Source organism: Triticum aestivum, chromosome 1D (genome assembly GCF_018294505.1).
Source record: "Triticum aestivum cultivar Chinese Spring chromosome 1D, IWGSC CS RefSeq v2.1, whole genome shotgun sequence".
NCBI classification, from domain to species: Eukaryota; Viridiplantae; Streptophyta; class Magnoliopsida; order Poales; family Poaceae; genus Triticum; species Triticum aestivum.
This window is the reverse complement of record NC_057796.1, coordinates 446,471,837-446,495,818: the sequence shown is the minus strand read 5'-3', so window position 1 is coordinate 446,495,818 and position 23,982 is coordinate 446,471,837. Positions and strand designations below refer to the sequence as shown.

General features: G+C 47.3%; 1 protein-coding gene across 2 annotated transcripts; it reads right to left on the bottom strand.

The window, feature by feature from the left end:
* Positions 1–3,949: 3,949 nt before the first annotated feature.
* LOC123182791 (uncharacterized) lies at positions 3,950–7,655 on the bottom strand. 2 transcript variants are annotated; one of them, XM_044595454.1, is made up of 4 exons: positions 5,843–7,655; positions 5,584–5,691; positions 4,583–4,760; positions 3,950–4,408 (listed from the first exon to the last, which is right to left on the bottom strand). In XM_044595454.1, the coding sequence occupies exon 1, from the start codon at positions 7,530–7,532 to the stop codon at positions 5,883–5,885; it is 1,650 nt and encodes a 549-aa protein (XP_044451389.1). In that variant the 5' UTR covers positions 7,533–7,655; the 3' UTR covers positions 3,950–4,408; positions 4,583–4,760; positions 5,584–5,691; positions 5,843–5,882. The 2 variants fall into 2 exon arrangements, with proteins under 2 accessions (XP_044451389.1, XP_044451388.1); XM_044595453.1 differs by having other exon boundaries at positions 5,584–7,655.
* Positions 7,656–23,982: the final 16,327 nt, after the last annotated feature.

Below are 23,982 nucleotides of genomic sequence, written 5' to 3'. Positions count from 1 at the left end.
TGTGCAGGGATACGGGACTTGTTCTCTGGGCATCCTACTTCATCTTTTCGTAGTAGGGGTCGATGATGGCCGAGGCGAGTTCGACCAGGGAGTCCTGCTTCGTGCTGCCCCAGACCGTGTAGTGGTCACGGGTTTCAACAAGGCTCTTGCAGGCCAAGCCCGTAACACTAAGCGCTTTTACATCGTCTTTGGTTTCCACCGTGGCGAACTGGTAGTCGGTGCTGTTGACAAACCTGTTGAAACGGTCGCAAGGCTCTGTGGCCATGCAGTAGTGGTAGATGAGGACATGAATGGCGCACACACAACTGGGCGACGGCAACCTTCTGATCTATGCCGGGACGACCGGCGGTGTACTAGAGGTTGATGCCGACCACCTTGTACTTGTCTACAGCAAGCAACTGCTCAACGATGTTGATGTAGTCGTCCACCACGGCCGGGTCGATGGTGTACACCACCGAGAGATCCGTCTCCCTCGCGTGGGTCTCCACTCTATGCTTGCCAAACTCCATTGGAGCGCCGCCGGACATCCCCTCTCTATGTGCCGTCGTGGGTGTGCTTGTTGTGTTGTGGGGCGCGATCGAAAGGTTGAAGAGACTAAGGTTATAATGGCCGAGGGAAGTAAAGGGGAAGCCGGACGGCCAGGAATATCGGCAGGCCCTGATGGCAGTTCTAATTTGCAGCACGTAATTAACTCCATCGTGCCGCATGTAACTGCATCGCGTGGCAACGCGCGCGGCGCAACCGCATGCATATGGGGGCCCTGACGTGATCGTGTGCACGCCCAACCGCTGGCAGAGCGCGCGCGGAGGGACGCGAGCAGAGCGCTCCGCGGTCGCCTCCCGGTGAGCAACCATATATATATATATATATATATATATATATATATATATATATATATATATATATATATATATATATATATATATATATATAGCAGTTGAACGCGCAAGGAAAAGCTGTCCATAAGCCGAGCACGTCGACGGACGCGAGCAGAGTGCGCCGCGGCGCCTAACGGCGAGCACAGCACGCTTCGGCACCTAACGGCGGGATAGACCTTTATCCAAGCCAATCAACATGTGTTCAAAAAACAAAAATTATCAAAAAGTAACGAGATAGACAATGGCAGCACAACTTATAAATTGACGGATGGAGTACTAGTTACAGTGATGCATATAATTAGGCAAGAAGAAAGATGCATCCATCAACGTACGACCTCCTCCTCCTCAACTCAGTGCGCCGGGCCACCGACCAGCGGCTAAGGAGCGGCGGCTTTTGTGGCGAGGTCAAGGTGCTTCTCAACAATGGCATCCAAGGATTCTAGCCGGTTGAAGAAGGCCAACGTCGTAGCATCCTCACTGGCCTTGTAGATACCTATGTAAATGATTCGCTCGTACACATGGATGTGTAGGTCGACGGTTTCTTGCAGGGCCACCAGTGCTTGAAAGAGGTTCCGACCATGGAGGCCGATTAGGGTGGCAGGCAATGAGGAGCCCGGGCGTGCGGGCTGGAGGAGTACGACGATGTCGTCCGCGAGCTTCTTGACGACGGTGAACCTGTTGGTGGTGCGAACGATCATCTGGTCGTACTGAGGGTCGTAGCTGGCGCCAACGGCGGCCATCCACCAGCCAGTCGCCAACACTGTGTGGAGACGATCCACGGTGCCATGCCGCAGGCCGGCGTCGTGGACCATCTGGCATAGCCGCTGGCCGCTCGCGCGCATCGCCGCCATAAGTCTGGAGTGAGTACTTTTGCGCTTATTGTGTAGGTGCTTAGGCAAATGCTTAGGTTCGTACGATGTGGTAGATGCATTGGAATGGAGGGGCGCCTTTATATGAGTGCAAACTACATTGCATTCACATCGTGTTGCCTCTTTTCCCGGCCGTCCTCCCATTACTTCCCTCATGCATTCACACGATGCTAATTGAAGGAGGATGCATCATTGGCCGTTCAACATTTCGAGAACCGCTACCCTCTCCCTCGTCTGCATTAAAGCTGTATTGGAAACTGCGCCGCCCGCTGTCAAATCGAATAGTACTGCGCCGCCCGCTGCACGCCCGACTGAACACGCCTCCTCGCCTCCATCTATGCTTAATTACTGAATTTTAGTTGCAAAAATTAGATACTGCTAGTGATTTTTAGCTTCATATTTTGACAAATCGCAGTGTTACAAGGTTGGCAAATGACAATGTTACTAGATCAACAAATGTCAATCTTTCTAGTTTGACAAGTGGCAACATACCCAATATGACAGATGCAAATCACACCAAATTGTTTGTAAGTGGTTCACATGGGTCATCCAAAAGAACCGTTTGTGTTCAAGAGATGCACAAATCCTGCTCTCACTTTGCATACGGGTGTTCTATCTAAAACGTTTGCGATCAAGAGCAATTAAAATCAAGACACGTGGCGTCACGTGAATGGTTAACTGAACGCACACGGTTTGAATTATACAAACGTTTGAGATATTAAAGTGTCAGCTATTATTTTTCAAAATGCCTTTGTTGGATGTCATTATTCGAGTGCGCCTTCTCTCAAAATGGACATGAAAAATACCATAGTATGTCGGTGCCCTTCCATGATAGCATGCCAAGTTTCATGAATTTCAGACGAGTTTTAGATTTACTAGAATTAAAAAACCAAGCATCTCAATGTTTTGCCGGCAATCAACGGTGCCCTGGTGTTTGAAATTCATTCTCATTTCTTGCATGGGACCTAAGCATGCACCCAAGCAGACAGATTTGATTTTTCAACCAATTTATATTCACTGGAGCATGCGCATGTAGTTCAAATTTGAATTATGCACATAAATGCATTGAAAACTCAGTTAATGCATAAAAATGTCCAAACGAACCCCGAAAAATCACAAAAATTCACACAACACTCCTGTTGTTCTATGTTGACACGAGAAAAAAAATTGAAAGCAATAAGAAGCAATGGATATCGTTTCGTCCCCAAAGGTGGGACGTTCCCTACCGAAAACCATCATGCTTGTTGTGAGAAGCTCCGGTTTGTGAGAAGCATTGACCCAAACCTGCCCAAATAGGACAAAATTTGTACCACGGCATGTTCATGCCGCTCCATGATAGCATGCCAAGTTTCATGAATTTCAGACGAGTTTTGGATTTGCTAGAATTAAAAAAACCAGGCATCTCAATGTTTTGCCAACAATCAACGGTGTCCTGGTGTTTGAAATTCATTCCCATTTCTTGCATGGGACCTAAGCAGGCATCCCAAGCAGACAGATTTGATTTTTCAACCAATTTATATGCACTGGAGCATGCACATGTAGTTCAAATTTGAATTATGCACATAAATGCATTGAAAACTCAGTTAATGCATAAAAATGTCCAAATGAATCCCAAAAAATCACAAAAATTCCACAACACTCCTGTTGTTCTATGTTGACACGAGAAAAAAAATTGAAAGCAATACGAGGCAATGGATATCATTTCGTCCCCAAAGATGAGATGTTCCCTACCGAAAACCATCAAGCTTGTTGTGAGAAACATATACCCAAATCTGCCTCAAATGGGACAAAAATTTTACCATGGCATGTTGATGCCGCTCTATAATAGCATGCCAAGTTGATACATGCACATAAATTTGAATTAATGAAACTTGGCATGCATTAACTGAGTTTTCGATGCATTTATGTGCATAATTCAAATTTGAACTACATGCGCATGCTCCAGTGAATATAAATTGGTTGAAAAATCAAATCTGTCTCCTTGGGTGCGTGCTTAGGTCCCATGTAAAAAATGAGAATGAATTTCAAACACCATGACACCGTTGATTGCCGGCAAAACATTGAGATTGCCGGCAAAACATTGAGAGGAGTGGGTCTGGGTCAAAGTGGATTAGGGTTTAGGGTTTAGTTACCCTGCAGACCTGCACATCAAGCTCGCCAGAACGGCACAGGCTCTTTGCAGGTCTGGATCAAAGCCGATGATGCTAACACCAGATATTTGCACATTACTTTCCTTGATAACAAGAACATTCTTGTATCTAGTCACAACGACAAATCTGCTGCTCTCTTGGAACATTTCAACTCTCCGCTGGGCACAAGGGACAACTAACTCTGCAGGGAGCATAAACTGGGATTATCTGAATCTTCCTCGTGCTCACCTTGGTCATCTTGATCACCCGTGCCACCATCACAGATATTGCTGCTGAGAAGGCCCGCCTCTGGGCCTGACAGTTTCATTGGCCTTTCCTTCAAACGTTGCTGGCACACAATTAGGATGGATTTACAGAATGCCCTCAGTCAGCTATCTGCTCTGAACGCTACAACCTGGAACATGCTCAACACCGCCATCACTGCGCTTGTGCCAAAGAAAGACAATGCCCATTAGCCTTACTCACGGTGTTGACAAGATCCTCGGAAAATTCCTTGCTAACCATATTGCCCCTGAAATACAGAACAACATCTCCATCAGTTTTTTTTTGCGGGTGTATTTAAGATAACTTCCTGTATGTGCAGAATATTATTCAGCGCCATCAGCACATCACCGTGCAAAGAAGCAATCCGTCTTCCTAAAGCTACATAATGCAAAAGCATTTTGACTCTGTCAATTGGGATTACCTTCTTCAAGTCCTCGCCCACGTTGGCTTCAGTCAGTGCTGCAGTGATCTCATCGACACCTCCCTCGCCTCCACATCATCTCGGATTCTCCTCAAACTGTGCTCCTGGTACCCCCTTCTTCCATCGCTGGGGACTGAGACAGGGGCGTCCCCCCTTTCTCAATTGCTTTTGCTTGGAGCTGTTCAACCCACAAGTGGTGGAATGGGGATAAGCAAAAACTCTATGGACTACTTCTGTAGCTAATTTGATAATGAAATGACACTGGATAGAGTACATATCAAGTGAAATCCCATGCGGCAACACAAGAGCTTTAATTCTTCCATTAGCTACTTCAGTGATGTGCAACTTCAAGTAAAATTAGTGTAAATGCCTTACTTCAGAGTTCAGATATGAAATCAAGAGTTTCAGAGAACCTAGTCAACATTAATTTCATTTAAATTGGTAAGAAATCATGTAAAATGATTAAGAACTTAATCCCTCCACAAAATTGGTTAGATTAAAGCTGAGAGCCTCATCCACTGGATAAAAGCTGCCCACAATGGTTTCTCTACTTCCTATACTGCTAGAGGTTTCAGCCTCACTGAGACCATAGAGTGGCATGTAACCAGCTCAGCTACATGTGGACTTGCTACTACAATAGTAACACACATAACTTCCCATAGACTTGCTACAATGTAGTAACAAAGATCCTTCATATCCCATAAGCACATATATGTAGAAAGTAAAAACACGAGGTGATCACAAAAGTACCTCCATATGCATCATAAGTTGGAAAAGTAGAAAAACACACACACAATATTTATTCAAAACAAAGTAAACAAACAAATATGTAACAGCTGCCTAACCACCTAGTATACAGATAAAGGTAGCAGCAGATTATATATCCAAACAGCATAGCTGTGTTTGGCCTCCTGATGTTTTTGCCACTGGCTAGTTTCTTCTTCATTTTTCACAGTAAATGGATAGTTTAGTTTCAAGTAAGAAGGATTTTGTGAAGGTACTTTAAATTTGGGGGACGACGTAGAAATAGCGGCAGGCATTATGCCATGACGTTTTCCCTTGCCACAGCTCGTATGATGAATCTTTTCAAGACAAATTACTATAAAAGCCTGCACATATGGAAAATTCAGCAGACAAACTGGATTGAGTTCCATTGAAAAATGCACACGCACTGCTTAGCACAGAAAAGGAATAACAAACAAAAACATTATTGAGTAATATATTATAAATCACATCGAGTAAAACAGAGATGTGGAATACATTATGAGAGGATCATAAGACAGGCACAAACACACGATGATCAGCCTAAAACCAGTTGAACCGGAGCTGCTGTTGAAGATGCCGTGCCCATAATCTGCTTGAGCGTGTCGTCCTTTTCCTCCTCAGTCCATGAGTGTTGCTGTGTCACCATCTCCCATTCCCAGTGCCCCTTGTCCCGAGCATGCCCATTCTTGAACATGCTGACATGACGCAACGCCGTGCATACGGCCATGACAAACTTGACAAGGTAAATCTGCCTTTCTGTTGCCTCAAAACCAGCCATCACAAACTCCTTCAAGCGATGCTGCCGAAACTTTGTCGGACACCAGGGTATTTCTTCACTGGGACTGGGCTCCTCCATGCAAGAGGCAATGTGGATGTGAAAACTCTCGAGGGAAGGCGCCGTCTCAAAGAGAAGACGGGGCCAAGAGACGTCCCAGGACGAAGGCACATCGGCGACCAACAGCCGCCTCAGGTTAGGTAATAAGACGGATGGTGAGATAGATGGCACGATCCATCTGTCGGGCCCCGTGAACCGGATGATCAGGTCGGTAATGTCCGGGGTGTGTTCAAGAAACAAGTCAAGCTCCAGGTGCTGCCGAAAGTGTTGTCGAAACCCATCCAAGGAGACACCGTGGCGGCGGGCGAGGCTCCATTGCCTTAGGCAAGGGAATGCGGTGGACTCAAAGAACAGGTGTGTGCCCAGGGAGGCCAGACGCTCCAGATTGGGAAGATCCCTCAACCATATTGATCCTATTTCACACTTGTCCACGACGAACTCCCTGATCTGCGAGCTGGGGGCATCCACAACCATGACCATGTCCCTGCCGCCGCAGAGACAGGAGTTGAGGTGCACCACCTGCAGCTGCGGGCACGCGTCGAAGACGCCCTCGTAGGCGGCCGGGGGTGACTCGGCAACGTCTTGCAGGACGAGCCTAGTGAGCGCGTGGTACTCATGCAGCAGATGCGGGATGACACAGACCCCAAGCTTGAGGTTTTGCAGGCGTGACAACCGGGGCGAGGAGCAGAGGCCATGGCCAGGGAAGGCGTGCACGGTCTGCTGCAGGAATGTCGGCCGGGCGATGACCTCGAGGTCATCGACACCCCAAGCATCCATGGCCTGGGAAATCAGCCGGTTGATGCAGCCGGTGTTGCGCGTGATGAAGAACTCGACCCTGAGGCTGCTGACCCTCCGGCGAGCTCGGGCGGCCAGGAGGCCCTCGACGGAGCTGGTGAAGGCGCGCATGGCGCGGCGCTCGTACCTCGTCATGCCGGGCACGAACTCGTGATGCGCGAGGCGATGCCTGTACATCACAAAGGTTCCGCTGCTGAAGATGTCACGGTAGCGGAGGAGCCACCGCCGGTAGCGCGGCGGGAGTACGTCGCTGACCCTGAGGTCGAGGGCGGGGAGCTCGCGGGGGAGGCCAGCCCAGCGCTTGGAGAGCAGCCCGGCGCCGAGCGCCGCGCGGGTGTCGAGGCGACGCAGGACGAGGAGGAGGAGGTCGTCGGGGAGGGCGCTGACACGGTCCTCGCCGGGATCTGCCTGCTTCCGCGGCTGCCGGCGCAGGAGACGGTCCGCGCGACGCCTCCTGGCCACGGTGAAGCTCGCTTCCGCCGGGCGACGATGAGTAGATGCGGTGCAGGCGCGTGGTGGTGGCCCGCGGCTGCGACTGGATACGCGAGTCCTCATCGACGCCGGAACCTCCTTGGGTACGGGGATGAGGGCGGCGGTGGCCGGAGAAACTCAGCCCGGGATCGGAGTAGGCACCGCCGGCGAGAAGGGGGGTTGGGGGATTTGGGGGAATTGAGCGCCTCTATGCGGACCAGCGTAGGCAATAAAAGAGATGACTTATTTTCTTTTTCTGAAACGTTTTTATTTTCTTCAATCGACGATGTTGGGGCAATCCTATACGCCGCTTATGCGAGGTACGTACCCTCCTATTTGATTTTTCTAGGCAACCTCGCAAAGCTTTATTACGTCGTCACGATGTTTACAAAGACGAATAAAATGCCTTCGTATTGGCCTATCCAAACATAACGGCCAAACGTTCAAAGTTAAAACATGCTTTGCTAAGTTGTAAGCATGATAATTTAAGCTCCTAAACTGATGAATTATGTTACAAGAAATGAAAGAAGATGCTTGCAACTCAATTTCTCTAACCACCGACCCGTAAGCCGGAGTGCTCCTCCTGCCAATCTCACTTGCCACAACCTGGCAATCTGTAGCCACATGTACCTTTGTGATGTTCATATATGCTGCAAGATCAAGACCTTCTCTTACTGCCAATGCTTCTAGAGTAGCAGGATCTTTGATATGTTCGAAGATAAAAGACGATGCTCCAAGGAAATTGCCTTCTCGGTCTCTACATATCGCTGCCACAGCCCCAAACCGGCTCCCACAACCCACAGCTGCATCTACATCCAGCTTCGTAAAGCCATCAGGAGGAGCGATCCAACCTGGGTGTTGCATGGCTCCACCCCCTGACCCTTCTCTCGTAGGGGCTAAGACCTGGAAATCGGAAATATAAGAGTTTATGAAACCGTGCATCGTCTGGGGCGACTTGAAAAGGCCTTCATATAATGCTTTCCTCCTTGCTCCCCACATGGCCCAAAGTGAGACTGAAAACCTAACAAAATCTTCAGGTTTTAGCGCTCTCAACATTGCAAATAACCACGTCTTTGGGCAATCTTGTTGTTGAGAGCTCAGCTCGTCCAAAATGGCCTCCGAAGAAAGCGCCCAAGTGCAGCGTGCCATAGGACAATTCAGCAGCGCGTGTCTCCAAGAATCGGGTGACCCGCACAACCTGGATGCCCCTATCGTCGCCATATTCCTCCTGTGTAAGACATCACCCGATGGAATCGAGTGTCGAGCGAGTCGCCATAGAAACACCTTTATTTTGCTTGGTACTTCAACCTTCCAGATGGCCCTCCATTCGCTGTTGTCCCCCTCGCTAGAAGATGGTGCCTCTCGTTCCTCAAGCCAGCCCTCTCTATCATACTTAGTCCGAAACAACATGCGGTATGCAGAATGAACAGAAAAGTTTCCACGAGGTTCTTCGCCCCAGGACCAGAAGTCACCAATCCGTCGTGTACAAAGAGGTATCTTCAATATTGCTTCCGCATCAAACTCCATGAAAACTGCTCGGATCAGATCCTCTCTCCAAGAAGCCGTGGTCGTCTCAATAAGATCAGACACCCTTAATGGCGGGGCTGTAACCAATGATGCAATCGGTCTCTTGTAACTTGCTCGTGGGATCCAGTTATGGTCCCATATCCTGGTAGAGGCTCCATCACCAATTCTTCTAACCACACCTTGAGCCATCACATCTCTTCCATCTAAGATCGCTCTCCAAATCTGAGACGAGTGCAACCCCAACTCGGCCTGAAGCAGTGATACATCCGGATAATAAACCGCCTTTAGCAACCTTGCACTCAGTGATTCGGTTTCATTCAGTAACTTCCAAGCCTGTCTCGAGAGCAAAGCTAAGTTGAACAGTTCCATGTCCCTAAAACCCATTCCTCCCATGTGCTTTGGTTTGGTCATTATGTCCCACGCTACCCAAGCTGGTTTGCGTTTCCCCCTATTGCTTCCCCACCAAAACTGACGAATAATGGATGTGATATTGTCACAGAGTCCCCTTGGCAACCTGAAACATGCCATTGAAAAGACTGGTATTGCTTGCGCTACTGACTTAATGAGGATTTCCTTCCCTGCCGCCGATAACAACTTCTGCATCCAACCCTTCACTTTCTCCCAAACCCTATCACGCAAGTATTTAAATGTGCCATTCTTTGACTGACCCACATCTGTCGGCATTCCAAGGTATCGTTCATTGAGGGACTCATTATGAACGTTCAAAATATTTTTCACTCCATCTCTGCGTTCTTGTGGGCATCCCTTACTGAATTTTTTTTGATGATTTTACAGTATTTATTCTCTGACCCGAAGCATTGCAATATATGTTCAGTAGGTTTGAAACTCTTTCTGCATCCTCAACACTAGACTTGAAAAGCAACAGGCTGTCATCTGCAAATAAAAGGTGGTTCACGGCTGGGGCCGTTGGTGCCACTCTAATACCTGTGAGTGAAGATGATTGTGAACTGGATTTCAGGAGGCACGAAAGGCCCTCTGCTGCAATCAAAAATAGGTAAGGTGAGATAGGATCTCCCTGCCGAATTCCTCTTGATGGGTAAAAACGCTCGAGTCTTTCTCCATTGAACAAAACTGAAAATGAGACTGAAGAAACCATAGCCATAACTGTGTCAATCCAACTTGCTGCAAACCCCAACTTCTCCATCATGGCCCTCAAATAAGGCCACTCCAGCCTATCATAGGCTTTCATCATATCTAGCTTCAGAGCACAGTAGCTATTATTTCTTGACCTGCTTTTCTTCATAAAATGTAAGCATTCATAAGCACACATTATATTGTCTGTGATCATTCTACCTGGTACAAACGCAGATTGCTCCTCTGAAATAATATCTGGTAATACAAGCTTCAGTCTATTTGCAACTACCTTCGAAGCAATCTTATATAGCACATTGCATAAACTGATCGGTCTGAACTGTGAGAGGAGGTTCGGATTAGTCACCTTGGAGATCAGTACTAACACTGTATCATTGATAGCCTCCGGACTTTCCTCTCCTTTAACTATTCTGAGAACTATATTAGTCACATCCTCACCACACACATCCCAATGCTTCTGATAAAACAATGCCGGGAAACCATCTGGGCCAGGTGCTTTAGTGGGAAACATTTGGAAAAGCGCTGTCTTTACCTCCTCATTAGTGTAAGCTGCACACAGGTCTGCATTCATGGCAACCGTCACCTTTCTAGGCACATGATCAATGACCTGCTGTATTCCTTGCACTCCTTCTGACGTATACAGACTCTGGTAAAAAGTTTTCGCCATTGCCCTCAACTCAGCCGGGTCATCGACCAAAACACCCAATGAATTTTCCAAAGCTTTGATCATATTCTTCTTTCTCCTTAAGCTCACTCTCATATGAAAAAACTTGGTATTTTTGTCGCCCGAGGCCAGCCATTCAATTCGTGCTCTCTATCTCCACATGATCTCCTTGCGATGATACAGTTCAATAAGTCCTTCATTAGTCTTTAGTTCAACATGTGTGGGCGCAACTCTAAGCGGATCACCCCGGACTTCATCCAGCCTCTTCTTCAGATCTTTGATCTCCTTCCGCACGCTCCCGAACGACTGCTTGCTCCACTTTGTCAGGCCCGCCGAAACCCGCTGTAGTTTATCATGCAGGTCCTGAATGTTATTGCATGTGCCATGCACAGCCCACTCTGCCTGAACAAAACCTTTCAGCTCTTCATGTTTTTCCCACATTGGTTCGTAACGGAAAGTGTGTTCATGTAGTTGTCTCTGTCCTCGACCAAGGTCCAGAAGGAGCGGACTATGATCTGACGTTGCCGCCGTTAGGTGCTCAAGACTAGCAGTAGCAAAACGAGCCATCCATGGTGCATTTGCCAACGCGCGGTCTAGTCTGCATCTGGTGTATGTTCCTCCAACCACCCTCTTTTCAAACGTCCACGACCTGCCTTTGTATCCAATGTCAAGAAGCATGCAGATATCCACCATGTCTCTGAAAGCCTATATTTGGGTATTACTTCTCATCCCAATTCCAGCATGTTCGCTTGACCACAAAACCTCATTGAAATCCCCTATACACAACCATGGTAGTGAGGTGGAGGTGCTTATATTTTTTTAAACATCCCACGTCCGATATCTTAGGTGTGTTTGAGCCTCGCCATATACACACGTCATTCTCCAAGCATCTTGACCTTCTTCCTCTACAGACACATCTAGATGATAACGGGAGTAACCTAAAATATCAATCTTTATTTCATTATTCCAAAAGAGGCCAATTCCACCACTACTACCTTCACTATCAACCGCATACGCATTGTCATATCCCAATGTACCAGCTAAATTCTCTACCCTAGATCCTTCTATCCGAGTTTCAACAATACATAAAAGGGTAGGGGCAAGCTTCCTCGCAAAATCACGAAGTTCTTGGACTATCGCGGCGTTGCCCGCACCGTGGCAGTTCCAACAGAAAGCACTCATTGGGCCCGGCGGCGCTCCTCGAAGGAGCCCGCCAAATTCTTCACTGGGATGCTTGAGCTTTCCCTTTCCTCCTCTTCCGTCCTCGAGCGTTTCGGGTCTCTGGTCAAAGGTGGGCTGACCATGCCAGCACCCACAGGGACAATGGCGAGTGCCGACGCACTTGGATCTCCCTTCTGCTTTTCCTTCACCCCGACGCTTTTTCCTGATTCCTCCCTTACAACCCTCTTTCTGCTTGGGTCATCGACGGACATATTATCCGTACTTGGTTGCAGCCCTCCCTCATGATCATTATCTTCCCAGAATTCTTCCTCGTCGTCTCTTGGTGGCCCTCTGTTTCCTCTACCTCGTCCGCCTCGACGACCTCCACATCGTCCCCTTTCCCCTCCAGGGCCACTGCCCCGCCTCATAGACCAAGAGGCGCGAAGATCCTTAAAGACCAGTGCAGATTTGGGGTGAATCCCCTCACCATGTTCCTTAAACGTATGGCCCAGATGACCACATACCGCACACCAATCCGTCAGCCGCTCATACTTGACCCTGTATATCTGCCGCTTGGAATCTCTCACTAGAGACACCACATTCTTTAGGGGCTTGTAGACGTTGATCTTCACCCAAACACGATAAAAATTGCCGGTAAAATCATGCGAGGAAGGCTCAGCGAACAGAACTTCTCCAACCTTTGGCGCCAGTGTCGGCACCAGATGTGCATACAGACTAGGAACATCATGTATCTGGATCCATATGTCCAACGTGTCCAGCTTAACTTGAGTTGGTTGAGTCACCCCATCATACGGAGTAATGATCACAGCATGTCCTCGAAAGTTGCACGGGCCCTCCTGCATGACTCTTTCCCAATCGCCGAGGCATCAGAATTGCAACGTGTAGAGATTCGCCTCCAGAGGCTTGAAATTCACCACCTGAGCCAGATCCCAGGCTGCTCGCATGTTTCTGAAAAACCATCCTTGGCTATAGGGTTTATCGATATGAACCCTAGATACCGCCATCCATCTGGCTGCGTCTTGGGGAATAGATCCCTCATCGACCACCACATCATCCATGTCATCTTCACACAGGCCCAGCCGCGTCTCGAAGATCGGTCGACGAGATGGAAAAAGTTGGATCTCAACGGGAGCGACAAAGTCGCCATCGAGAGCACAAAAACCCTAACGAGAGGGAACGTCGAACACAAACCCCCCTCCTATTTGATGCAACACATAGGGTTGCCTGGTGGGCCGGCCTATTGCGTCCAGAGTCCGGTCAGGGCATGTGCAACAGTTTAGATAGCTCCTTCACCTCCAAAAAAGTTTAGATAGCTCCTGTCTATAGCCTCCGTCCATGTTAGATCTAGTCAGTATAGACATCTTCTGCAATGCTTTGTCTAGGTAGCTGTGTTTATATATGCCTCAAAATTGCGGGGAGTTGAGCCGATCTTTGAAAAAAAACCGCTGGCTACAAACACCCATCGTACAACGGGAGGAATCGTGTCTTTAAGGAGTGACTTTTAAGCGTTTAGACAATCGGTAATTCTACACACAGACTCTTTCTCTCTCATCCTTCTCTTTCATCCATGTAATAAATAATCCTACGTGGGCCTGGTTATAGACAACTGACTCGACCTCTTTGTACATGCCCTTAGGAGGGCAACTCAGATCTTGTTAACAAATCAGATCAAAGGTTAAAAAAAACAAGATTACATGTGTAGCTACACCCCACCACAAAACGACCTCGACTACTGACAAGAAATGGAACCAGGTCGCCGCTTGGCATGAGCGGTTCACTATCTCAAAAAACAATCAAGAAATGGAACCAGGTCTTCTTGAAAAACCGTCGGACATTGATGCACCGCTCGTACCAAGCTGTCGCTGCCCTGCCCTCCTGCTCCATAGCATGTAGCATTGATCCTGCCCGTGGACAACAAGGACTCCTGAAAAAGATAAGGAGACAAGCGAGGCCGTCTCACGCCAGAGTAGAAGACGCTTTGTGTAACGCCCCGGATCCGATGCGCCAGGTGTCTTCCAGTTATTCGCCGTCATTGCCATGTCTTTTGCTTGCGTGTTGCATTTTGCCATGTCATCATCTGCATTTCATCTGCATGTTTTTCGAAACTTGCATCCAGTCCTTTTCCCCGTTGTCCGTTTCGCGATCCGACACTCCCACACGCGCCCGTCGCCCCTCTCCGACCTTGTTTCGTGAGCGGGAGAAAAACGTTCTCGGAATTGTCCGAGATTTGCCGAGTGGCCTTGGTATATCACCGGTAGACCGCCCGTCAAATTTCGTTCCATTTGGAGGTCGTTTGATGCCCCAACGGTTAACCGCGTAGCCCGAAACCCCCCTTCTCTTTGCAGCCCAGCACCTCTTCACACAGCCCACCTAGCCCATCAACCTCCCCTCCATGCTCTCCGCCGTTCGATCACGATCGTGTGGGCAAAAACCGCACCTCTTTTGGACTCTCCTAGCTCTCTCTACCTATAAATATGTGCATCTCTCCCAAAATCCCGCAGTCTAAACCATAGCCCTGCTCCTTCCCTGCCGCCGGACATGTCCGCCTCCGCGCCGGACACGTCCTCCGCCGCCCCCAACGAATCACTGCCCGCCACCTGTCCTGGCCGCCGCCCCCGCCGCCAGGCCCGCCGGGGCCCATCGCGAGCCCGCCCCGGGCCGCCTCGGGCCCGAGCGCCGCCGCCGCGGCCCGCGCCCCGTCTCGCCCCGCGCCGGCGCCCCTCCGCCGCCTCGCCGCCGGTGCGCCGCCGCGCGCCCGGTCGCGCCCCGCGCCGACCTCCCCGGAGCCCCTCCGCCGCCGCCTCCTCACCGGTTGCCGGCACTCGCCTCCGCCGGCCTCTGGCGCCGACCCCCCCGCCCTTCGTCGGCCCCGCGCCCGACATCCGCCGTCCCGCCGGCGAGCTCGCCGCCCCTCGCCCCACGTCTCCGGCCACCGCGCCGCACGCCGGAGCACCCCGCCGCCGACCTCACCTGGATCTGGTCAACCGGGACCAGATCCACCGGTCCGCCCAACCAAACGCGCCTCCCGCATCTCGGATCCCTCCGTCCCGCTCGACCTCATCCCGTTTTTCCCGAGGGTAATTTTCTGCTAAGTCCCCGATTTCCTACATTCTGGTGCTATCTTTGACCTGCTGTAACTTCTTGCATACTGCTCCGTTTTGCGTGCATGATATATCAGAATGTTCATCATGAGATGCTCGTCATTTTGTTCCATTGTGCCATGTTTGTTTGAGTCCAAATTGATGCCTCAATCATCGTTGCAAGAGTGCTATATGATGTTAACTGCTGTCTGTTTACAGAACTTGCTGATTTGTTATTTTCGTTGCATTTTCTGTGTGCATCCTATGAGCATGAGCTGTACATGAATTTTGAACTACATCATGCCATCTTTACAGGGATGCTTGTCTTGTATTTTTGTGATCTATGTGGTGACTAGCACAAGCATGCATAGTAGCCTCCATGATGTTGCTGATTTCTGTGACTAGTCATTTCTGCTAAGTCTTTAGCTGTAACATTGTGATGCCATGTAAACATGCTGTCACCATGAGTCTATGCATAATCTGGAGATGTTCACTAAAAGTGTTTTTTTATACATGTTATGATGTATCCATTCATACCCTTGGTTGCATTTATAGCCTGCTGCGGCTTGTTGCAAACTTGCTCTCAAATTGCTAAATAATGTTGCTGTCAGCCTGTTAACATGAAGTTCAGTTTTGACATGTGTTTTGCTAGTGATCCATGCACCCTATGAACTTGCTGTTGCCATGCTTAGCTTCATAATTATGCCATCTTACTGTTGGATGCCTTCACATGCCATGAAATGCTTTGTGATTAGTGATTTGAGCTCGCAAAGATGCCTTCATAATTCTGTTTATGCCATGCTCAGTTTTTCTGCCGAGTCTGAATCTGTTTATGAAACTTTCTATGTTTACATGGGTGCCATAATATCTTCTGTGCCTTTTTGGCTCGTGATTAGTAAGGGACTTTTGTTCTATACAATTAATAGATTCATGGCGTTTCTTGTTTTGCTATGATCTGCTCCTGTAGCATGTTGTTTGATAGCTCTAAACTTAGCAACCTGATGTTATTTCTGCCATGTCCAGTGATTTCGGCTAAGTCTGTGAACTGTTATTATTTGCAATCTTGCCATGCCCTTTTGAGTATGTTCTATTAATTTCTGGAGTTAGCTCAGTTTTCATGTTTTGTAATGCTTTACCTGTACATCACATCATGTCATTTGTTTTCATGTTGAGGTGGTGTAGCATGTTGTTTTGATACTTGCAAGTTGTCTAGTTGCTGTTTTGAACAGCTTGTCCTTTAACCTTGTTTCATGTGTATGTGTTGAACCGTTGCTCCGTTTTGAGTGTGCTCTATATGAAACTTGCTTAGTTTTGCATGTAGCTTCATGTTACCTTGTTGCATCCATGTTTTGAGTGTGTTTTCTTGATGTTTGAATGCATTTTGCATCAATGTCATGTTTAACTTGTTTTGCTCATATCTTCTAGGCCGTAGCTCCGAACTAAATGAGCATTTTAACTTGCTGTTTAACAACTTGAACATAAGGTTTATTCAGATCTGGACCAATTTCGAAATTTGCATATGAGGACTTACCGGAATTGTCATATGTGGTTTCCGGCCTCATTTAAACTTGCTTTGATGTGTTGCTCTTGTATGCATCATCTCTTGCCATGAGTAGCTTCATGTAGCTTTGTCATGCATCCGGCTTGGTTGTGCATCTTGTCTTGTTTATGTGTTGTGTGTTTACCTTGTTGTTTGCTTCTTTCCGGTTGTGCTCCTTCTCGTTAGTTCCCGTTTCGTCGCGATCGTGAGGATTTGTTCGTCTACGCTTGGTTCGTCTTCTTGCCTTCGTCTTCTTCATGGACTTGTTCTTCTTCCTAGCGGGATTTCAGGCAAGATGACCGTAACCTTGGATCTCATTACTATCATTGCTATGCTAGTTGCTTCGTTCTATCGCTATGATGCGCTACCTATCACTTGCTCTTCAAGCCTCCCAAATTGCCATGAAACCACCTCTAACCTTTGTCACCCTTCCTAGCAAACCATTGTTTGGCTATGTTACCATTTTTTGCTCAGCCCCTCTTATAGCATTGTTAGTTGCAGGTGAAGATGAAGTTTGCTTCATGTTGGATTATGTTTATGTTGGGATATCACAATATCTCTTATTTAATTAATGCATCTATATACTTGGTAAAGGGTGGAAGGCTCGGCCTTATGCCTGGTGTTTTGTTCCACTCTTGCCGCCCTAGTTTCCGTCATACCGGTGTTATGTTCCTTGATTTTGCGTTCCTTACGCGGTTGGGTGTTATGGGAACCCCTTGACAGTTCGCTTTGAATAAAACTCCTCCAGCAAGGCCCAACCTTGGTTTTACCATTTGCCTACCTAAGCCTTTTTCCCTTGGGAGTCGCGCTCCCGAGGGTCATCTTTATTTTACCCCCCGGGCCAGTGCTCCTCTGAGTGTTGGTCCAAACTAGAGCCCTTTGCAGCGCCACCTCGGGGAAACTAGAGGCCTGGTTTTAGTTGTACGGATTGCTCATCCGGTGTGCCCTAAGAACGAGATATGTGCAGCTCCTATCGGGATTTTTCGGCACATTCGGGCGGCTTTGCTGGTCTTGTTTTACCATTGTCGAAATGTCTTGTAAACCAGGATTCCGAGACTGGTCGGGTCTTCCCGGGAGAAGGAATATCCTTCGTTGACCGTGAGAGCTTATAATGGGCTAAGTTGGGACACCCCTGCAGGGTATAAACTTTCAAGAGCCGTGCCCACGGTTATGTGGCAGATGGGAATTTGTTAATGTTCGGTGGTAGAGAACTTGACACTTGACTTAAATAAAACGCATCAACCGCGTGTGTAACCGTGATGGTCTCTTTCGGCGGAGTCTGGGAAGTGAACACGGTTTTGGGTTATGTTTGAACGTAAGTAGTTTCAGGATCACTTCTTGATCATTGCTAGTTTCACGACCGTTCCGTTGCTTCTCTTCTCGCTCTTATTTGCGTATGTTAGCCACCATACATGCTTAGTCGCTGCTGCAACCTCACCACTTTACCCCTTCCTTACCCATGCTAGTCTTGATACCCATGGTAATGGGATTGCTGAGTCCTCGTGGCTCACAGATTACTACAACAACAGTTGCAGGTACAGGTTTTGCGATGATCATGACGCAAGAGCGATGTTGCTTGTTTTGGAGTTCTTCTTCTGCTTCTTCTTCGATCAGGGGATAGGTTCCATCTATTATGTAATGTTGATGTAATGATATCCACCTTGCAAAAGCGTCTTCATGATGCGCTTCTATCCTTGGTGGGACCTTCGAGTTCCTTTAGGATAGGGTCGCATCTTGGGCGTGACACTTCGAGATAGGATCCAAACTTGTCCATTGATGAAGAGGTGGCGCGACTGGAAGGAACCTAGACTCCACGACGACGCCCTCAAGAGGGTGATAATACAACCCATTGCTGCCGCCAAGACCGAAGAAGTGGTCAAGAGTTTTCACCTGGAGCCCTGGCGCGTGGAGAGGGGCCACAACGTCACCCACTGGCATCACCACCGCTAGCATCGGAGAGTAGTGCTTTTATCCCAAGCCTCTCACCCACGCCACATCGAGGGATCACAAGCATCTGCCCACCCGAGGGAAGACCTGCTACCACCAAAACAGACCTCCAGAGCATGATCTGGGAGCCGCCCTTGCCATAGCACCACTAGCACCCTGATCACCCATCGCTACATCCCTCTCCAACCACACGACCAAATAATGAAACCACCACTACTGCCATGAAGCCTGTCGAAAAGCCAACCATACGGATCGCCACCCAAAACTACTACCCAACATCCAAGAAAACCCAAAGCCTTGCATCACCATTGATAATTATGAAGAAAATATGCCCTAGAGGCAATAACAAAGTTGTTATTTATATTTCCTTATATCATGATGCTACCTCTTGAGCATGCATTGGTTTTCCCTTGAAGAGGAAAGGGTGATGCAGCAAAGTAGCGTAAGTATTTCCCTCAGTTTTGAGAACCAAGGTATCAATCCAGTAGGAAACAACACACAAGTCACCTAATACTTGCACAAACAATCAAGAACCTTGCAACCAACGCGATAAAGGGGTTGTCAATCCCTTCACAGTCACTCGCAAAAGTGAGATCTAATAAAGATAGTAAGATAAATATTTTTGGTATTTTTGTTATATATATTGAAAAGTAAAGATTGCAAAATAGTAAACGAGTTGCGATGTAAATAAAAGAGATGCAATATAATAAGAAAGAGACCCGGGGGCCATAGGTTTCACTAGTGGCTTCTCTGAAGATATCAAGTATTACGGTGGGTGAACAAATTATTGTCGAGCAATTGATAGAAAAGCGCATAGTTATGAGAATATCTAAGGCAATGATCATGAATATAGGCATCACGTCCGTGTCAAGTAGACCGAAACAATTCTGCATCTACTACTATTACTCCACACATCGACCGCTATCCAGCATGCATCTAGAGTATTATGTTCATAAGAATAGAGTAACACATTAAGCAAGATGACATGATGTAGAGGGATAAACTCAAGCAATATGATATAAACCCCATCTTTTTATCCTCAATGGCAACAATACAATACATGCCTTGCTGCCCCTACTATCACTGGGAAAGGACACCGCAAGATTGAACCCAAATCTAAGCACTTCTCCCATTGCAAGAAAGATCAATCTAGTAGGCCAAACTAAACCGATAATTCGAAGAGACTTGCAAAGATATCAAATCATGCATATATATAAGAATTCGGAGAAGAACCATATAATATTCATAGATAATCTTGTTCATAAACCCACAATTCATCGGATCTCGGCAAACACACCGCAAAAGAATATTACATCGAATAGATCTTAGAGAACATCGAGGAGAAGTTTGTATTGAGAATCAAAGAGAGAGAAGAAGCCATCTAGCTAATAACTATGGACCCGAAGGTTTGTGGTAAACTACTCACGCTTCATCGGAGAGGCTATGGTGTTGATGTATAAGCCCTCCGTGATCGATTCCCCATCCGGCAGATCGCTGGAAAAGGCCCAAAGATGGGATCTCACGGGTACGGAAGGTTGCGGCGGTTGAAAAGTGGTTTCGTAGCTCTCTCTGTTCGATTTAGGGTATAAGAGTATATATAGGCGAAAGAAGTACGCCGGTGGAGCTACGTGGGGCCCACGAGGGTGGGGGCGTGCCTACCCCCTGGGCGCCCTCCTACCTCATGGTCGCCTCGCGGAGTTCCAGACTTGAACTACAAGTCTTTTGGTTTGCTTTCGGTCCAAGAAAGATCATCGCGAAGGTTTCATTCCGTTTGGATTCCGTTTGATATTACTTTTCAGCGAAACACTAAAATAGGCAAAAAAACATAAACTGGCACTGGGCCTCCGGTTAATAGGTTAGTCCCAAAATAATATAAAAGAGCATATTAAAGCCCATTAAACATCCAAAACAGATAATATAATAGCAAGGAACAATAAAAAATTATAGATACGTTGGAGACGTATCACATGATAAATGTTTATTATTCATGCTAGAATTGTATTAATCGGAAACTTAGCACATGTGTGAATACATAGACAAAACAGAGTGTCCCTGGTATGCCTCTACTTGACTAGCTCGTTAATCAAAGATGGTTAAGTTTCCTGACCATAGACATGTGCTGTCATTTGATGACCGGGATCACATCATTAGAGAATGATGTGATGGACAAGACCCATCCGCTAGCTTAGCATAAATGATCGTTTAGTTTTATTGCTATTGCTTTCATCATGACTTATACATGTTCCTCCGACTATGAGATTATGCAACTTCCGAATATCGGAGGAACACCTTGTGTGCTATCAAGCGTCAACGTAACTGGGTGATTATAAAGATGCTCTATAGGTGTCTTCGATGGTGTTTGTTGAGTTGGCATAGATCGAGATTAGGAATTGTCACTCCATGTATCGGAGAGGTATCTCTAGGCCCTCTCAGTAGTGCACATCACTCTAAGCTTTGCAAGCAATGTGACTAATGAGTTAGTTGCGGGACAATGCATTACAGAACGAGTAAAGAGACTTGCCGGTGACGAGATTGAACTAGGTATGATGATACTAACGATCGAATCTCGGGCAAGTAACATACCGATGACAAAGGGAACAACGTATGTTGTTATGCGGTTTGACCGATAAAGATCTTTGTAGAATATGTAGGAGCCAATATGAGCATCCATGTTCCGCTATTGGTTATTGACCGGAGATGTGTCTCGGTCATGTCTACATAATTCTCGAACCCGTAGGGTCCGCACGCTTAACATTCGATGACGATTTGTATTATGAGTTATGTGATTTGATGTACCGAAGGTTGTTCAGAGTCCCGGATGAGATCACGGACATAACGAGGAGTCTCGAAATGGCCGAGACATAAAGATCGATATATTAGAAGGCTATATTCGGACATTGGAAAGGTTCGGAGTGATTCGGGTATTTTTCGGAGTACCGGAGAGTTACGGGAATTTGCCGGGGGTTTAATGGGCCTACATGGGCTTTAGTGGAAGAGAGAGGAGGCGGCCAAGAGAAGGGGTGCCCCCCAAGCCCAATCCGAATTGGGGAGGGGGCCGGCCCCCCTTTCCTTCTTCTCCTCTTCCCCTTCCATCCCCCTCCTAGTTGGACTAGGAAAGGGGGGAAACCTACTCCTAGTAGGAGTAGGAATCCTCCCTTGGGGCGCACCATGAGGCCAGCCGGCCCCCTCCTCCCCTCCTTTATATACGGGGGAGGGGGCACCCAAAGACACACAAGTTGATCTTTAGCCGTGTGCGGTACCCCTCTCTACAGTTTTCCACCGCGGTCATATTGTCGTAGTGCTTAGGCGAAGCCCCGCGTCGGTAACTTCATCATCACCGTCACCACGCGGTCGTGCTGACGAAACTCTCCCTCGGCCTCAGCTGGATCTAGAGTTCAAGGGACGTCACCGAGTTGAACGTGTGCAGATCGCAGATGTGCCGTGCGTTCGGTACTTGATCGGTTGGATCGCGAAGACGTTCGACTACATGAACCGCGTTACTTAACGCTTCCGCTTTCGGTCTACGAGGGTACGTAGACACACTCTCCCCGCTCGTTGCTATGCTTCTCCTAGATAGATCTTGCGTGATCGTAGGAAATTTTTGAAATACTACGTTCCCCAACAATGGCATCCGAGCCAGGTCTATGCGTAGATGTTATATGCACGAGTAGAACACAAAGGAGTTGTGGGCGTGGGTATATACATATTGCTTGCCGTCATAGTTGTTTCTTGATTCGGCGGTATTGTTGGATGAAGCGGCCCGGACCGACATTACATGACCGCGTTCATGAGACTGGTTCTACCGACGAGCTTTGCACACAGGTGGCTGGTGGGTGTCAGTTTCTCCAACTTTAGTTGAATCAGATTCAATGAACAGGGTTCTTTCTGAAGATCAAAAAGCAATCACTATACCACGTTGTGGTTTTTATGTCGTAGGTAAGAACGGTTCTCGCTAAGCCCATAGCAGCCACGTAAAACTTGCAACAAGAAAGTAGAGGATGTCTAACTTGTTTTTGCAGGGCATGTTGTGATGTGATATGGTCAAGACGTGATTATATATAACTTGTTGTATGAGATGATCATGTTTTGTAACAGTTATCGGCAACTGCCAGGAGCCATATGGTTGTCGCTTTATTGTATGAAATGCAGTCGCCATGTAATTTCTTTACTTTATCTCTAAGCGGTAGCGATAGTCGTAGAAGCAATAGTTGGCGAGACGACAACGATGGTTCGATGGTGATCAAGGTGTCAAGCCGGTGATGATGGTGATCATGATGGTGCTTTGGAGATGGAGATCAAAGTCACAAGATGATGATGGCCATATCATATCACTTATTTGATTGCATGTGATGTTTATCCTTTATGCATCTTATTTTGCTTAGTACAGCGGTAGCATTATAAGATGATCTCTCACTAAATTTCAAGGTACAAGTGTTCTCCCTGAGTATGCACCGTTGCTACAGTTCGTCGTGCCGAGACATCACATGATGATCGGGTGTGATAAGCTCTACGTTCACATACAACGGGTGCAAGCTAGTTTTGCACACGCAGAATACTCAGGTTAAACTTGACGAGCCTAGCATATGCAGATATGGCCTCGGAACACTAAGACCGAAAGATCGAGCGTGAATCATATAGTAGACATGATCAACATAGTGTTGTTCACCATTGAAAACTACTCCATCTCACATGATGATCGGACATGGTTTAGTTGATATGGATCATGTGATCACTTAGATGATTAGAGGGATGTCTATCTAAGTGGGAGTTCTTAAGTAATATGATTAATTGAACTTTAATTTATCATGAACTTAGTACCTGATAGTATTTTGCATGTCTATGTTGTAGATCAATAGCTCACGATGTAGCTCCCCGTTTTTTTTGATATGTTCCTAGAGAAAAACTATGTTGAAAGATGATAGTAGCAATGATGCGGACTAGGTCCGTGATCTGAGGATTATCCTCATTGCTGCATAGAAGAATATGTCCTTGATGCACCGCTAGGTGACGGACCTTTCGCAGGAGCAGATGTAGACGTTATGAACGTTTGACAAGCTCGGTATGATAACTACTTGATAGTTTAGTGCACCATGCTTTATGGCTTAGAACCGGGACTACAAAAATGTTTTGAATGCCACGGAGCATATAAGATGTTCCAAGAGCTGATATTGGTATTTCAGACTCATGCCCGAGTCGAGAGGTATGAGACCTCTGACAAGTACTTTGCCTACAAGATGGAGCAGAATAGCTCAACCAGTGAGCATCTGCATGAGTACTACAATCGCTTGAATCAAGTGGGAGTTAATCTTCCAAATAAAATAGTGATTGACAGAGTTCTCTAGTCACTATCACCAAGTTACTGGAACTTCGTGATGAACTATAATATGCAAGGGATGACGAAAACGATTCCCGAGCTCTTCGTGATGTTGAAATCGATGAAGGTAGAAATCAAGAAAAGCATCAAATGTTGATGGTTGACAA

What these genes read in the sequence shown, in the direction of transcription:
- LOC123182791 (XM_044595453.1), bottom strand. Translation starts at nt 7,532, where the DNA reads ATGAGGACTCGCGTATCCAGTCGCAGCCGCGGGCCACCACCACGCGCC.